At 38.4% G+C, this 17,401-nt stretch overlaps 1 protein-coding gene across 3 annotated transcripts; it reads right to left on the reverse strand.

Annotated features, from left to right (window-relative positions):
• Positions 1–58: 58 nt before the first annotated feature.
• On the reverse strand, positions 59–16,561 carry FAM133B (family with sequence similarity 133 member B). Of its 3 annotated transcripts, none has more exons than XM_062569118.1 (11): positions 16,460–16,561; positions 11,548–11,645; positions 10,727–10,805; positions 8,539–8,613; positions 8,331–8,363; positions 7,847–7,915; positions 7,312–7,407; positions 6,027–6,074; positions 4,426–4,521; positions 3,586–3,633; positions 59–1,939 (listed from the first exon to the last, which is right to left on the reverse strand). In XM_062569118.1, exons 1-11 carry the CDS (start codon positions 16,481–16,483, stop codon positions 1,853–1,855), a joined length of 753 nt encoding a protein of 250 aa, XP_062425102.1. In that variant the 5' UTR covers positions 16,484–16,561; the 3' UTR covers positions 59–1,852. The 3 variants fall into 3 exon arrangements, with proteins under 3 accessions (XP_062425102.1, XP_062425104.1, XP_062425105.1); XM_062569121.1 differs by having other exon boundaries at positions 1,871–1,939; positions 3,582–3,633; XM_062569120.1 differs by lacking the exon at positions 8,331–8,363.
• Positions 16,562–17,401: the final 840 nt, after the last annotated feature.

A 17,401-nucleotide genomic window follows, 5' to 3' on the forward strand; every position in this document is an offset into this window, starting at 1 on the left:
AACAAAACTGTAACACTACAACTTAGGGAAAAAAAAAACAAACCCCAAATCAAACCCCTACTGTTCACCGCATTTTGCCTTTATTTTAACCTCAATGATGCGACAATCTTCAAAATCAGTAACATCAAGCCCAACTGTATAAAATATTTGCTCAAAATAGTTTTGAAGGGACAGAAAGTCATTGCTGCAAGTTAATGTTTGTATTTTTCTAAGAATTTACTTGAAAAGTCAGTTTCACTGCAGAATGGCAATATTGTCTTTTTCACCCAGTTTTTCATTGCGGTTTGCAGACTAATAATCAGTTAACCAAGGTCTTGAAATTCTTGGAAATAACATACTTGAAACATCCATATGCAACAAAGGCAAGTTAGAAGTGCAATGAAACAGGAGGATCATTAGCACAATCTGTTGTTTAGCACTCTGAACACAAGAGTTAATGGCTAACATAGGAGGCCTAGCAATGAGTACTTCAATGGAAGACATAAGGATAATTTCATGTAAAAAATAAAATCCAATGGTTGCTTGTGCTTTTGTGTGTGCACATTCAATTTAAAAGCTTTTTTTTTTAATTTCTAAAAGAACTTATTTAAAGTAAAATAGCTTTATGATTTAGGTAAACATTCTGTAGCCCTTAAGTACAAAAATATAAATACAAACTGTTTAAACAGTATCTTTAATGAGATTCTGGCAGTATTTTTATATAACAAGACACATCACGTAACAAGTCTGCCACTGAACTTGCTTAAGAGTAAAATCAGCTTCAATATGAAGCTGTTAGATATCAAAACCCCGCTTTTTACATGCTAAATATCTTCAGCAAGTGTGCATTTAAACACAGCAATGAACTTAACTTTAAGAATAACTAAATACATACATGAAATTCTGCATGTGGAACATAATTCATAAAACTGGTTACAACGAATGATTACCTGTATTTTGTTAATTTAAAAATGGTACAAAACATGCAAAACAATTCTAAAGATAAAGCAAAGAAATAAAGCAACCAGTGTTTGCCAGAAGCATTCAATTAAACCAAAATAACATTAAATGAAATACATGTACTTACTAACAGATCTATTTCAAAGAAGCAGAGGTAAAATCTTTAGTTTTTGAACGTCAGTTATGCTGCAAAATGTCATTGCTTTTGCTTAATGCAGAAGCACATGCTTAGAGGCCCAGAACCGCTTAGTCAGAAAAAGCCTGCTGACAATAGATGTGACCTCCCTGGAATCAGAGATGCTGCATGGATTAAAAATAGCAGACATTTGCAAGGATCAAAGGCAAAGGCACCCTATTCAGTTAGCCAAAATGGTAGCATTCCCTTTCCCGCAAGCATAAAGATGGTAATGGGGCAGATGCTAGACATTTCTACAAAGATAGCATTTTAAATGTCATCAAGTTCCCATTTTGTAAATGCCAAAAGCAGGCATCAGCTTGTAATAGTTTATGTACTATATTAACCTGAATTATGAACTTGAGATTTTATTTGTCCTGATTTACAAATTAAGACTATTACTAATTCTTTTTAAAACACTACTTTTAGTATCTAGAAAGCTGACTCCTATTTTCCAATATTTTACATCCTAGTTGGACTACCATTTTATGTTGTTTCAAATACCTAACATTGGTAACTGGAATTTTATAAAAGTTGTACCCCATATATATTAAGCAGCAGGCAACAACAATGGTCTTTCCCAGCACAGCTGCATCTGGCTGGCTTCTGAAATATTAGGAATATTTTCTAAAACACAGGAAAACTCATGCAATTTGGTAAAGTTTGCCATCATTTCACAGTTTAAGTTTCCTTTAGTCATTGCACTTTTGTTGAAAAGATAGTCTTGCTTTTTAAAAATTATTCCGAATCTGAATTTGAACCAGCAATCTTCTTTTTCTTCTTTTTACCATGTTTCTTATGCTTCTTTCTCTTTTTTGTTTTATCCTAAAAAAAAGTTAAAATTGAGGTTATTGTATGAGAAAACTGCCATCTGTTAAATTAATCTAATGAAAAATAAGAGCACTGAAAGGATATTCATACAAAGACATTTCAAAGGAGACCTGTATAAAAGCCTACTGAGTTATACTAATACCAGAAAAAGTCCGTATTTCATCCAGTAGCTTGCACTATTATGAACAGCTTTTCAATATATTACCATCATGGTCTGGCTATTTCATGCCTCTCATCATTATAACTATTTTGTTTCCTAAACTTTTACCCGATTTCACTGTTCTCTAGATTTCTGAGAAAATAATAAGAAAGTGCTTTGATAAGCAATGACATCTTATATATGTGGGAATAACTAGAATATTTACAGATTTAAAAATAAGTGCTTGTATTTACAGTGCAAAATTAAATAGTTCAGGTGCACTTGGCTAGAATCGCCAACACTTATGCCTTATTTAAAATGAAACAACATCATGCCAATCATATATACAAACACACTGAAGTAAAGCTGTTGTATTCAGTCCTGAAGTCAATATTTTGAACACTGTGCTATAAAAGCTGAGAGATGCAATCTTGTATTTTGGCAAGCAGAATTTCAGTTTGAATTCTTGAATAGGTGTGATGTAATGCACACAAAACAACCTAGTATAAAAGCTATTGTTTATATATATATAAACACAATATAAATACAAAATCAATCATTCAATAAATATTTTATTTATTTTTATATATATATATATATATAAACACATGCAATTCTTTTAAGGATAAAAGACAGTCACTAGAAATTTTATGGCAAACAGCTTATGTGATTATGAAAAAACAGAAACTTGAAGTTCCACATAAAGTATGTATGGAGTATCACTGATACCCCTATGCTTCTATTTGTTGGATGGCTACACTGTAAACCTTTCTTTTGCACTAACTTATATGGACAGTTGAGGCGTCCAAGTTATGACTAGTGCTGTGGTGGGTTCTCTGACAGTCAGTGGAGAGGGAAAGATACAGACATCTCCACCAGTGGGTAATTCAGATATCAAAATGATTACACTCCTAACTGAAGGAGCTTCAGGTAAACGTGATGAATCTGGGGCTCTGAAAATTACTGCTGAACCTCTATCTCACTTTTATCAACAGAAAATCAACAAAATAGAAGTAACAGGTTGCTAAAAGCTTTTTGTTTGGCGGGGGAAGAATTATACCAGGATGGGCACTGCAGATAATGTGGCCTAAGGCCCTTTTCATGCTCTGGTACAGGGGGCTTACAAAGGAAGGATTATACACAATACTCTGAGACAGAACAGCACTGCAATCTGTGTAGCAAGATATTAAATAGAATTTAATAGTTCTGTCTGGTTGTTACAGAGTAAAACAGACTTTGACTTCAGGCAATAAACATGAAACTTACATAAATCCCATCTCTTATATATCTATTTAGGTAAAATAGGGATAAATTCTTCTTCTGATTACACAACTGAAAAAGTGAGTTCAGTAAGTACATGCAGAAATTATGAATATAGATTCATGCTACAGTAGACTTTTGCCATAAAACACTGTATAACTAAAAAATGTGGAATTAGAAATTAACTAGGTACAGTATATTTATATACTAAAACTACAGTAACAATAGGAAGGATACTTGCTGTTGCTTTCTCTTTTTCCTCATTGTTTTTCTTCTTTTTCACTTGCACCTAAAAAGAATAAGTAAGATTTAATAGGATAGAAGTTTTGGAAATTCTATTTTAAGAAAAAGTTCAAGCTTTTGCTGTGCATAAATGAGTGATGGCACAACAGAGTTCATAGAACATACCAAACAATAACACATGAAGAAACAGTGGTTATCTATGTTATTTTCTAGAACAAGCATCATCCTATAAACATGCAATTTGGGAATGCTCTCTGCTTTTAATATACAGCAGAACAAGAAATCAGCAGAGAGAGATAAGTAAAATTACTAAGGTAATAATATGATAAAAATTCATAATGAAAAATCCAGTATTGTCCGACATTGTGTAATCCTACAGGAATAAAAGTCTTCAAAGTAGCTAAACAAGGGTGAAAATAAGAGTATTACGGCCATTTTTTTTTAACTGGCTGCCTTTTTCACTGGATTACTTTTAACAATCCTGAAATCTGCCTGTCTATGCACAAACATCAAAGAGAAATCCTGTGTAGTGTACCCCATCAAGCAGTTGGTGTGATGTTACTGAATCCTAAAATATCTGTAAATAGTGGGAAAATTTCAAGGAAGAAATATAATTCAGAATAACCTGTAAGTGTTAAGAGTTGTACTGAATAATTCCTACTGTAAGATTTTACTAAAGAGAAAAATGCGAACATCCCTGAATGTTTTGCACCCTCAAAGTTAACTGGTGAGAGCAAAATCAGTTCCAACAATGTATTAATCTAAGCTAGTTTCACTCACTCAGGTGCATCAGTAAGCTAAATCCTTATAACATCTGAAGATGAGGTTTCACACTGACCTGCTCTGTTTGATCTGATTCTGATAAGGATTCTGACGATAAAGGTCCATCACAACGATCAGCTTTCTTTCTTTTTCTATGATGATTTTTGCCATCCTACACAAAATAAGTATTATATTTGTTATTAAAGTTAGCTCTGAGATTTTATAAAATTCCTGCTTTACAAGTTAGACTGAAATAGTAATTCTAAGTTATAAAATATTTTATACTATTGCAGGTATTAAATTTATTACTCATCATCACCACCAAATTACCCTAATTGTCTAATAATTGTTAAAATGTGGAAATAAAATAATTTTTCTACGTATTGTGTTTTTTTTTTTTTTTTTTTTTTTTTGTTACTAAGATACTGCAACCTTCTGTAAGTGAGAGAAATAAAGTTCCAATATGGTCTCTTATTTTAAATAAAAACATTGGTAAAGAGTAAATATTTGAAAATAGTGCTGCATGATATTTAAGTACTACTGAGGAAATAAGATGTCTCAGCAGGCATATACAAACACTGCAGCTTCAGACTCTTGCTTTGCTAACGAAATTAAAAGAAAGAGCTCCCTCTGTCTTTGTGTCCAAATGAGTAAGCTGTCCCTGCCAGCTGTGCCTTCAACGTTTTATACATAATCTCAGTATACTTAAAGGGCAATCTTTTTATTATTACTAAAATCTAGATTCTGTATAAGATTACTCTCTGAGCTACTTTTTTCTTTTCCCCTTTTCCAGGCCACCATTGCTCTGGACCAGGCAAGGAGCAGGGGGCAGGTGTGATTCCAAAACTATCCTATCTAGTCTATTATAGGTGTTACAGTCTTCTCCCAGAAGTACTCAGAAAATGATGCAGCCAGTTTGAGAGACTGGGCATCCTCAGATAGGAGGAGACCTCCACTCCCCCCTCCCCCAAACCCTTTGTTTTCAGAAGAGGCATGAAATTAGGCATTACAGAGGCCAAGATCAAAGCACTAAGGTAGACACTGGGCTCTTTGAAGAGAAGCTACTCAAAGTTAAAGGAGTTGGTGGGAAATGGAAACTCTGAACTGGAAGCAAAATAAGGAAAAAATGCTATCGACATATCTGCCTTGTTCAATAGACAATTGATACATCAGAGTCAATACTGTCCACACACATTTTTCTCAGTAATGTTTCAAAGCCAGTATCATTACAACATATATAACTATGACTACATTTAGATAAAAATGTTCTGTTTGATGTTACTTGATTTCCAGCAACAAACTAGTTACCTACCAAACATCCCAGTGCAGTGTCTTCAGATGAATATAACTAGCCATTCAACCTAAAAACCAAAATACCAGAATACCAGAATGCCACTAATCTACTACAGATCAGATACTTTTCTGTTCACCCTCGCAACAGGAATGGATCCAGTAGTTTCCTCTAACACCAGTACAAAATACAGGAGCTGAACCCAACTAAAAATCTACCCCAAACTGGGGTTCTGAATGTCTTCTGATTGTCTAGTGTTGGACAGTAAATTTTGGTATGTGTGAATTCAGGCATTCAACATTTAAAAAAAAAAGAAAAAAAAGAATCAAGCTCCATTACATATGTAAAAAGCAGTTCTGATATACGTATTTCAAAAGGAAACCTACCTTCTCTTTTTCATGGTCTTCCTTTGATTTTTTCTTTTTAATGCTGTCCTAAACAGAAAAAAATATACACTATGACAAAAATATTTCAGTAAAAAGCAGAAATCCCAACAGCAATCTGACCCAATGCATTTTCTTCTATATTGAAAGTCATTCTTCAAAGCTGCTCTTTTTGCCTTGCAGTTAACAGAAATATCAAAAAAAAAAAAATACTAATTTTGAGGCAACTGCTGATGTCCTGAACCAGCACTGTGAAAAAGTCTCTATGGAATCAGGTAACAGAGTACTTGCTGAGAGCAGAACATGTAGTCTCCGAAAAGGAAACCAGCTATCACTGTTGTAACCATGTGCCCCTCTAACATCCCACAGTCTGGAGTCTCTATTCTCCATCTGCACTCATCTCAGCTGACTGTGGGTAAAGCAGAGATTGCCTTGGAGTTTTCTGCCTTTCCATTTCAGCAGTAAAAGTGTGTCTGCTTTTTTTTTTTTTTTTTTTTTTTTTTTTTTTATGTATTGAAAGAGTTTTCAAACTCTTGTTATCACAAACTGACAAGGGCACGCAAAGAGTGATTCATCGTAATTTATACCACACTGGTACGGGTATTCCAGTGAAAACCTTCAATGAAGTCTACCTCAGTGAAGTCAGAATCTTAAATCACTGTATTATTAATTTTTAGGCAAGAATTTTAACAATTATCCATTGTAACAAAGAAAATATGAAAAGCTAATAGGACAGATTGCCTCACGTATCTTTTCCACCTTTTTGTTCATTCTGTAAGCTAGGCCATGTACATTGCTGTACTTTCTTTAAGTAAGGAAAAAGCAACTCTTGATTTAATATGCATTTGTCAGAGGCTCAGTGCTCCAGCATGAAACTGCTCTGTCCAAAGTTACTTAGCAAGTATCACTGATATCCTGCAACATCTTTGTTTTCACCGATGGTCTTCAATAAAATAGCACATTCACAAGACGTTCACAGAACGTTTTAACTCAAACTAAATGTTTGAGCAGCACAAAAACTGCATATGTCTGAATTCAGAAAAACAGCTAAACATTGTTAGAATAACAGCATATTTATCTTCTAAAGATCAAATTAATTCTGCCTGCCGTCATGACAAATAGATGTAGATGCCTGACAGCATCTGGAAGTTACAATGCAGCTACAGTAAGAATGTATGACTTTAAATTTGAGCGATAAAAAAATATTCATATGCAGAAGTCAGAAATATTTGTGTCTTTATAACATAGATCAAGAAAACCTCCCAAGAGTAACACACTGCATATTTACCTTGCTATCTGTTTCAGACTCAGAAGTTGAGCTTGCTGAAGACTTCCGTGAAGAGCGATACTTCTTTTTCCTTCTTCTCTTCCCTTGCTTTTTATCCTATGCACAAATATTTTAGGAGAGAGAGAAAAAAAAGTATTTTCAGTAGCTATTACAAAAAATGTGAAAACTCCAAATTCCTATATGTTATTATGCTGAGGAATAAAGCATAATACAACTGATTTTTTTTAGCAGATAACATTCATAACCCTTCTTAAAAAAAAAGAGGGAAAAATGCAAGTTCTCTAAAGTCTTTTTATTATTTAGATGTATGCTACAGAATCTGATTATCTGTAACAAAGATTTTGCTAAAAAGTAAAAAAAAATATACATGTATGAATATATATGTGTGTGTGTATTTGTGTATACAAATACTCACAGCTTCTAAGTTCCAGCTGCATCAAAACTAAGTATGTTTATGAGAACATGCTGAGAACAATACAAAAGCATAATTTCTTTGAAAATACAAAACATCAGATTGTGATAATTTAGTTCTTACCTCATCTTCAGAATCAGATGCACTGCTGGAAGAATCAGAGCTTGATGAAGAAGAAGAAGATGAAGACAGCTTGACCAAACACAACAAAAAGTGAAGCTTGTGAGATGCAGCATTTTGTCTAGCAAATAGTCAGAAGACCATCCAAACACATCCCTTAAAAATCTCTTCCTTTTCAAAGTATTACAAATGAACTTTTACTTCTAAGAAACTGGTCTTGTATAGGTTTCCTTAAATGAAACTGTAAAAAGTGAGTAACTAACATTTTTAACATAATAACCTGTATTTATTACTATTTCCTTGTATTTAAACACAAATAAAATTCTTCTTGTACAGAATGTTAGCCACCTCTCTCAAATGAAAATAAATTATTTTAGCATATAAATTCAAAATTAGAGCTATATTCTCTCTTTCCAAGAGACTTTAAATGACAAACAGGAACAACTCAAAGGCAAAAGAAGCTCAGAAAACTGAAAACTTTGCTCACCCTATTAGATTTCTTCTTTTCCTTTTTCTTTTTCTTAAAAAACAAAACAAAACAACCGTTATTTTGGCATCATGTCCTTTTGTTTTTGTGCATTTGGTTTTATGTTCTTTAATGCTGACTTTTAAAATGTGTTTATGACATTCCGTGCTAGCAGCATAGAAAATAAATCCAGTTCAACACAAACTGTACTAAGCTGAAAATAACTTACCTCTTTCTTTTTCGAGGAACTCTCACTTCCACCCAGTAACTTCTCCCTATGTTTTTCTAGCTCTTTCCTCCAATTCTGGAAACAAACAAGCAAAACAATGGCATGATCATTATTAAAGTTTCATTATGAGGCCTTTTTGAAATCCTGTCCCATACCTGAAGCTATAAAATATTCATAAAACTTATAGAAAATAAACAACATAGGCAAATAAACCAAGGCTGTGATGCATTTGATTTTACAGAAATTTGTTCTATTATCAAGTATCATGTTAGTTTGCACCCTAATGCTCAAGTTATTTGGATTTCATAGATACCCATTTACCTTGGATTTGAAGGCCATCAACTATGGTGTATTTGTTATTTGTATCACAGTTTTCTGTGTGTTTTAGTGCTTAGTATTTTAGCAACAGAAGGCACTTTGCCACAAAAACTGGTAGTTTGTATTAGTTTTAAAGTCATCTGAAGCAAAATCTGAAGACTATTTGTCCTGGCTCTTCATTGATGCATGGGTGCCTCTGTCAGTGTCAACAACTTAGAATATTAAATTATTGTATGTACCTTCTTAGAAAGGCTCTTGTTTTCTGTTAGGCCAAACTCACTGCACAGATAAGACTCCTTTTGTTCCTCTTTTTCTGAGGCCCTCACAAACTCTCTAGGTTTCCTAAAGTCCCACTTTCAGAGGCTCTGAAACGTCTGCAACCCTACCATACTGAAAGGCTGCTAGTTTCAACCTGCGTGTGCCACTTCCCCTTCCCATGTCAGAGATGTTGTGTTCTCCATTTTCTTCTTTTTAGCATTTTTATTCTCTTTTTCCTCATAAATAGGATGTATTGGTATTGTATTAGTAAAGCACATAATCACATATTGTGCTGAAGGGAGAGGCATAGCAGGAATTAAGTAAGATTACTACTCCTGGGCAATGCTATACAATACAGAAATCCCCAAGTCAGCATATAGTGAATTAGCTTAACAGCACTGCTGAAGGACACAGCAGATTAGCCAGGACAGTGTTGCATGCAAGGTGCTTCCACAACACAAGGCAACACCTACAGAGTACTGCAGTGGGTTGCGTACTTTCGTATGCTACAACCTGGAGCTAGCTCAGGGGTTTCTAACGACAGGTTGTGCTTTATTAGGCACACAATCTCCTTCAAGTATAAACAAACTATGCTAATATAGCATTTTGAAAAAACTAGGAGGGATGGCACTTCATTTAAAAGACTTGTAATCTTTTCAATCTTTAAAAGATTAGTTCGTAAACCAAACTTGCTGAGGTGCTGTACTGTCCACTCCTCACTTAAGGAGCACTGAAAAGTGATCTGCCCAGAACAGCATCCCATCATCATGGAAATACTAGTATTATTCCTTGGGCAAAAAGCGCTGCAACAGGAGCAGATGCATCATGTCCTTCCAGTAACAAAGGAGGAGCATAACTGACTTCAATCAGAAACTCTCATACAATGATGAAGACTACTGCTTAAAACTTATCCCAAGACACCAGAACCCACCAAGGGAACAGGAACAGTTATATTCATCTTACATCAATTTCTTCCTATACATACAATAGGGGTTACAAATGAAACTTTCTTTTATCATGCTGATCTCCAGTAGGCACTGAACACAGATATCGGAATGGCTCAATTTATGGTAGGAATCAGCATGTAACATAGCCAGCTTGAGACAAGAGTGGAAGGAGTGCTTTTTAGTCCCGTCTGGACATTCAAGGCCCTTCTCTGTACTTCTACTTTGGTATTTCATATACATTCCCCGCCAAAGATGTCAACTCCCAGCAATATTCCTCTTTGGATTGTATGACCTTAAACAGGTGAAAATCAAAAAAAGAGACTTTGATTTATCACACTGGAAAATGAATTAGTTTTATTTATTTATACAAATACATGCATTTGTATAACTATATTACATTTATGAAAATGTAAAAATTGAATGAAATGAAATATGAAAATTTTATTCAGTGGTATTTTTGAAAACATATACAGTGTTTCTCTGAAGTGAGAGTAGCTCTCAATTTAAGGGGTAAGCTTAACATACAATATAAACACAATAAAACATTCATTCATTAAAAGCTTAAGCAATTAGAGATACTTAGCGTTGTTAATGATAATGGAAGAAAAATAGCATATCATATAGAAAGGACAGAATATTAACATGATATTGGTCACATTACAAACCTCATTCATCTTTTCTTCAAACTCAGCCAAAGCCCTGGATCCTTTCTTTTTCTTTTCTAGTTGTTCTTTTACTTCTTCCCTACAGAAAAAAGATGATAAATCAGTATTACTCTATTTTCACAATTAAAAATATCTTCTTCAGTGTTTTTACAGAAACATGCTGACGTACAAAAATCTATGGTTTTGTAGGCTTCTTCTGAAATTCAGCTTTAGGTAAACTTCCACCGGAAAGGGCAATGAAAGCATCTTAGATGTTATGTGTATGGTAATCTATTCCTAAAAACTTAAGTACTATATCTAAATCCCTCTGAAAGAGCTAACACTAGCTTTGCAGTTAAGTAAATTGTGCTCTAGTTTCTTATTATAGAAGGTAAAATGGATTGAACATAAAGTAAGTTGTTGAAAATAACTGCAGAGATGATTCTGCTTCTTAAGACGACAGTTGGGTAGGGCAAACTTCACTCTAAAAATATACCAGCATATTGTTTTTCATTAGATAACTTTGTTCAAAAATCCAACATATCTGCTGACTTTACATACTAGGATTCATGAAAGAGATACAAAGACCAATATTTTCCTCCTCTGAGGAACTGTTGCCAAATATCTAAGGATATATGATATATAGGTCTTTCAAAATGCAGTATTATTTTTTTTATTTTTAAAAAGACTGAATATAGTTTTAGAACAGAACATCTTGTCCAGAGACAACGAGTCTTTAAAAATGAATTACTGCACATTCTGGGGAGGAAGTAACTGTGTCATCTTAGTAAGAAAGAATTTTATTCAGAAGGTCAGAAAGGTAGACAAATATTGCCACTTACCACGTTGGTCTTGGCCTGTTCAAGTAGTCTTGTATTGTTGGTCCTGAATTTTGGGCAGGACCTCGTGCTCTGGCCATAGCTATGGGATTCATATAAGCCTTGAATATGAAAAGAACAAAAAAAAAAAAAAATCACTAGCTATACTATACTAACAAAAAATTGTCCTTCTTTGCACAACCTTTCTCACACACTGAAAATAACTTCTGACTTGTTTCTAAAAATACAAAGTATTTACCTAAACCGAACTGATTCAGTCTGACAGAAACTCGAGAAAATGCTTTCAGTCTGGAGTCACATATTGGCAAAAAGAATTCATCTACAAAAACTCATCCACATTTTTATAAAAATTCCCCCTCACTGAGGAACACTTTTGCAAACTGAATACAGTATTATAATTGCTGAAATATTCTTTCTTAGGATATGGAAAATGTGATCTAATTTTAGCTCCCTTACTCTCTGAGACAGCCAATAGGCCTTTAAAGTTCTGCAGAAAATCAGTGATAGTAGAATGAACAAATTCTGAACAATTTAACAATACTCCACAAGCTTCTTGCTTTAACACTAAAACAAATAAGCTATGGTCCTCTGCTACAATAATACATACATGAAACCTCTTTGCCTGAGGCCAATTTGAGAAAAAAAAAGTATTTTGAATAATAACCTGTGTTAACAAAGTAACAGTATTATTAACCAAATTTTATGAAGCATTCCCTATTCCAAGCTTGTGTATTCTCTTCATACTTGCTTAAAAAACGTAGTATGTTATAGAAATCAAATTTAAAAAATAAAATCCATAATCTACAAGAGTGATTAATGAAAAAATATATTCTAGAAAGTAGTTTGTCAATTTTTGTTATACTTATTTTCTGATGTGCCAATTATATTGTGCTCAAGCAAAAGAGAGATATGTTCTTATCTTAGGCAGAGACATAAGTAAAATTATCATCATGTAAGCTACAAAAAGTATGAGAAAAATATATCAAGAAAATTGAAGAGACACAACATCTCAGAAGTAAAAAAATTAAGATGACTTGATCAAAAGTATTCCCGGGATATATTTCACAAGAAACTCATTATATAATCCTATGACCTTCCCTAGACCCTTACTCCACTTATGACCAAAATAGATTTAATGTCCACTTTGTGAGATATGCCATTCTTGATTTTGGTTTCTCCTCATTCTTAAATATGTCACACCAGGCCCTACTTACTGTGCATTACTGAAGCCCTTCTCTAGTGTCTGACTGTCCTGTTGATTTTCTCAGGGGCTTTTATTATTACAGCATCCCAATACTTAACAAACAATTCACTCTTGCAAAACATAAGACAAACTATTTTTACTGTCTGCAGTTCAGAAATGAGAAAAAAAAATAAAACAGTTAAAACATCCACCAGCTTGGTTGTCCAATTTGAGATCAAATATGACTTTTTTGAGAGTTCTTAGCATTGCACAACATTGCAAGTTCAAAGCAAAGATTCAGCTGCTTTTGCAGCTTTTATGTCCGGTACTGCTTCTTATGAGATCATAAAGTTCAGAAAACACCACAACACACAGTTAGTGACCATTTGTGAGGGCCTAGTCTGAACAACTAGCTGAGCATCATAGGAACTCTGGAAGAGGCAAAGAAAGAGTGTAGCTCTCCTTCCCCAGGGCAACATTCAACTACCTTAATCATGCAACATTTTTTTTTCTTCCTGCCTCATTCACTCCATGTTCCTAAATTCTGCAACATCAGACAGGGGGGAATCCTAGAGATAACAGCTGCCTTTACTACACTTCCCTTGCTCATCCCTAAAGTGTCATCTATCTTGCACAACGCATGAGCTAAAGGTCCATAAAAAAAATAGTCCCATGGAAAAAAAAGCACAGTTCAGCACTGCCTCACCTTGCCCACTGTGGGAGATGCAATTCAGGTGCCTCTTTTCCTCTGTTCTCCCTGTCCCCAGCAGCTCGCCCCTACCTGCCAGGCAAGTGCTCAGCCCTCCTCCTGCTTTGGCCAGCTCTGCCCCTCTCCGGGGGCAGCAGCCACTGTAGTTGCTTCCTGTGCAACTCAGAGCTGGCCTCACAGTTGCAGAGGACAAGCCAGACAGGCTGTTAAATGGGGGTCAAAAGCAACACCTACCTACTGCCTCCCATTCCATTCCCGTCACAGCAGGGGCAGCGGCTGCAGCAGCGCTGCGCTTCTGGCCTGGCCTGGCCTGCGAGCCAGCGAGGTGGCCAGCGGCTTTGCCTCTTATGGCTGCATTTGGTCCAAGACAGGGGCTCTAGCCTCCGGCAGGGAAAGGTGGCAAGTGCAAAGGAAACAACTCTCTGCCAAATCTGGCTCACAGGCCATCAACTGGACCATGCTGAAGCAACCAGAGCATGCTTTTAGACCATTTTTTGATTCAAGCGTTCATGACTAAGGATCACATTTTCAGCCTTTTGGGGGTGGGGGGGGGAGGAGGAGGGATTTTTTTTTTTCTAATGCATACACAAAGGTTAACTTGTATGGGCCAGTAACTGCTAAAGTATGTCAATTTGAACTAGTTCAGTCTCAGGTTGGCACCTTCTTTTATAGCCAGGTATTATGCACTTGAGTAGTTACAGCCTTACGAACCTGTATTCAAGCTATTTACTTTAGCATTTTTTTAATCACATAAAATGTTAAATGAGGTTTGCAGAGTAAAAGCATATATAGCTTGTCCCTTGAATTAAGCTTCTTCTGAGTGGAAAAGGAGTTCCTTTAGAAATGCAGGAAACCAGAATTTGAACACTTTTCATTATACAAAAATAATTTCAATGTATTAGATACATTAGGAAAGAAGGAGGAAAATGTAATTCATGACTTGGCTTACTACCATTAGCAAACTGAGTCAACTCTTTCTGGTTACCATTAAAGAGTTAATATCTGAAAACCGTAACTTCTTATATAATTATTATTCACAAAAAAAGAGATTACTTCTTGTACTTAACCAAGTTCACTAGTTTCTGACTTGAACTAAACTGCAATTAGGAAAAAAAAGAAAAAACTCTCTGGACCAGCAAAGGAGGCTACACTGTCAAATGTTAGTTTACTACTTCCTCAAACCGATCCCAGATGATTAGCTAGTAAACTTCCTCCATTCAGCAGCACACTTTCTTTAACTTTCTGGCAGCAAGCACATAATGACTGAATATTGTTCTTTATTTCACATTTGGGAAATAAATACCTGCCTTAAAATAAGTTCTTAAAATTTCAAACATATTCATTTAAGAACAATTATTTTAGTGATAAATACTTCTTAGAAGTATTTACAGGACTTTGCCAAACTGCATTTCACCAGAAAGAGCACAGGCGAGCATAGAAATGCATTAGCAACAAAGAAAGTGCTTCTTCGCATGTTTGTTTTCTTTCTTTGGCAGCTTGCTCAAGCAGTTAAAAAGACATTTGCTTTGCACAAGCACGAGAAACCAGGGTTCAGCCAACCAGGGCTATACGGGCAAGTAATACAAAGTCTTATTGCCTTGCAGGTATTCTGAAGATGAAGAAAAAAAATTTGATTTCCATCTCCAAACAGTCAAAGTGAGGGTATCTTTTAAAAGGGACCTGAGAAGGAGTTAACAGGTGGGAAGTTGTACAGTCATTAAGAGAAGCAAAGGAATATAATTTGTCTGTACTAGCAGTCATCATGGCATAAAGAGCCTCATCTAGGAAAACAAGGGTTTACTAGCATGGGTAAGTGCATCCCCACTGCAGTACGAAAAGAATTAAAAATAAGTAAATAGACACCTAAATACACTCAAAGACAGTACAATAGTGCAGTAACACTTTAAGCATAGGCTAGGCCCTGCAGTCAAGTACATTTTTTTTCCAGTATGCTCCATTATTTTGGTGCCTAAGTAAAGTTAAAGGCAATTTGTTATACACTTGTATAACACGTATTTCCATAAAGTATATTATACATGGTTCCATCAAGTTAAGCAAAGACATTTGCCTGAATGGATCTGCTTAAAAGATCACAGCCTATACTAGAACAGACAAAGAAAGGGGACAAACCAAAATTCTGTTTGTTTTTAACTCAGCTCTGCATTCAGGTGTGCAGAAGCATACTTTCAGCCTTTTGAAGCAGGCTCATGAGATCACTGCATAAAGCTAAATTTCAAGTTGCTCAAGTACAGCTAACTGCCCAGTTTAAGAAAACGTGTTAAAACGTGTCAGCAAGTACACTCACCGCTACTAGAAAAAAAAATTTATTTATTTATTTTTAAATACGGAACAGGCCAGTACCTTCCACGTCTGAAGAGATCACAAAATAGGTACCAGCCACGACTACTGCTGGGTTTCACAGGGCAGTTACAGGTTCCGCCGCGGGACCACGGGCACCTGCCCGCGCCATGCGGGGCCACTCCGGCGCCGCAGGACGCCTCGGAGGAGCAGGCCGGCTCGGGCCTCCGCGGCTCGGGCTCGGCCCCGCTGCCCGCCGAGGCGCTGCCAGCCGCCTTTGTTTTGCGGCGGCCCGGGACCGCCCGGGCGGCTCCGCGAGTCCCCGCTCCCGCCGCCTAACGAGTCACCTCTTTCCGCACCCCGAGACGCCTCCAGCGCCGCGACGGCGCAGGCCCGGCGATGCCGGAGCCCATTCCCGTCCCTCTCTCCGCACCCCCACCCCGGCCCCCTCGGGTGCCCGCTCGGGGACTCCCCCGCCGCCCTCCGTTCTCCGCCCGCCGGGCGGCCGCGCCCCGGAGCCAGGCCCGGGCCGGACAGGCGGGCCCTGGCCCCGGCCCGCCGCAGCGGTGCGGCTGCCCGGGCCGAGGCGGCGCCCCGCTCGCCGCGGCTTCCCTGCCGCCCGCCGAGTGCCTGCCGGGCCCTCCCGGAGGTGCTGCCGGGGCCATGCCCGCGGCGCCGGCCTGGCCCCCGTTGCCGTCTGCCCGCCGCGCAACCGCGTTACTCACCACTCGGTTATCCCGCTTCCCCATGGCGCCGCCGAGAGCGGGCGCCGCCGCCCCGGCCTGGAGCCCCGCGCCCCGCCGGGCAACACGAGCCGCAGGCGCCCAGGCCCGGCGCGGCGAACCCCGCCGCCCCCAGCAGCCAGCGAGCGCTGCCGAGCGGCGATGGCGGCAGCCGCACAGCGCCGCCTGCCGGGGTCGCGGCGCCGCCGCCCGCAGAGCCCCACGCGGCGGCAGCAGCCGCGGCGGCGGGAGCGGCCCGTAGCGCCTCGCAAGTGGCGGCGGGGCCGCCCCGGGGCGCCGCAACCGCCTGCCTCTTCCACGACGGGCGGCGGGGGACCGCGGCGGGGAGCCGCGCTCAAAACTGCCGGGGACGCGGCAGTCGGAAGACCAAAGGCTGAAAGAAACGATGGAAAAAAAGGGGGCAGTTTCAATGAAGGGCTTCAGCAGGGCCGCGGGAGCGAACGCGTCGTCGCCGGCCGCGGCCCCGCCGACATGGCGGGCGGCGGCGCCTTGGCGGGGCGCGAAATGGCGGGAAGGCTCCTGGCCAACGGCCGCCGCGGGGCGGGTGGAAACCTCCGGGGAAGCAGCGACGGGCAGCGCTTCGGGAGAGGGCGGTAATCCTCGGCGGCGGCCGGCTGGGAAGGTGTGCTTGTGTCCTGGGATGTCTTGCGGAGTCCTCCGACTGCAAGAAAGGTCATGCGAGAGGAATGAATATTGCTGTTACTTCCCCCTCTTGATCCAGTGGTCAGTTACAGGTAGAACTGCAATGTGTTTTTTTGTTTGTTTGTTTTTCTATGAAGGCGTAGGCAAGGGTATTGGGAAATAGCAACCTTCCCTGGTTTAGAAATCAGTAAAATGGGGCTCCGCTGGCCAAAATGAAAGTGCTTACTCATCATTTGTTAGCTGTTTGCTATCTTAGCAAAACAAGGAACATTTTCGTATTCA

Source organism: Rhea pennata, chromosome 2, assembly GCF_028389875.1.
Source record: "Rhea pennata isolate bPtePen1 chromosome 2, bPtePen1.pri, whole genome shotgun sequence".
Lineage (NCBI taxonomy): Eukaryota > Metazoa > Chordata > Aves > Rheiformes > Rheidae > Rhea > Rhea pennata.

Bases quoted from the DNA above. Each gene is read 5' to 3' on its own strand.
- FAM133B (XM_062569118.1), bottom strand. From the start codon at position 16,483: ATGGGGAAGCGGGATAACCGAGTG. The intron at 11,646-16,459 runs GTGAGTAACGCG...TTCATATTCAAG, and splicing joins GGAAGCGGGATAACCGAGTG to GCTTATATGAATCCCATAGC. The intron at 4,522-6,026 runs GTAGGTTTCCTT...TATTTTGTGTAG, and splicing joins AAGACCATGAAAAAGAGAAG to GATGGCAAAAATCATCATAG.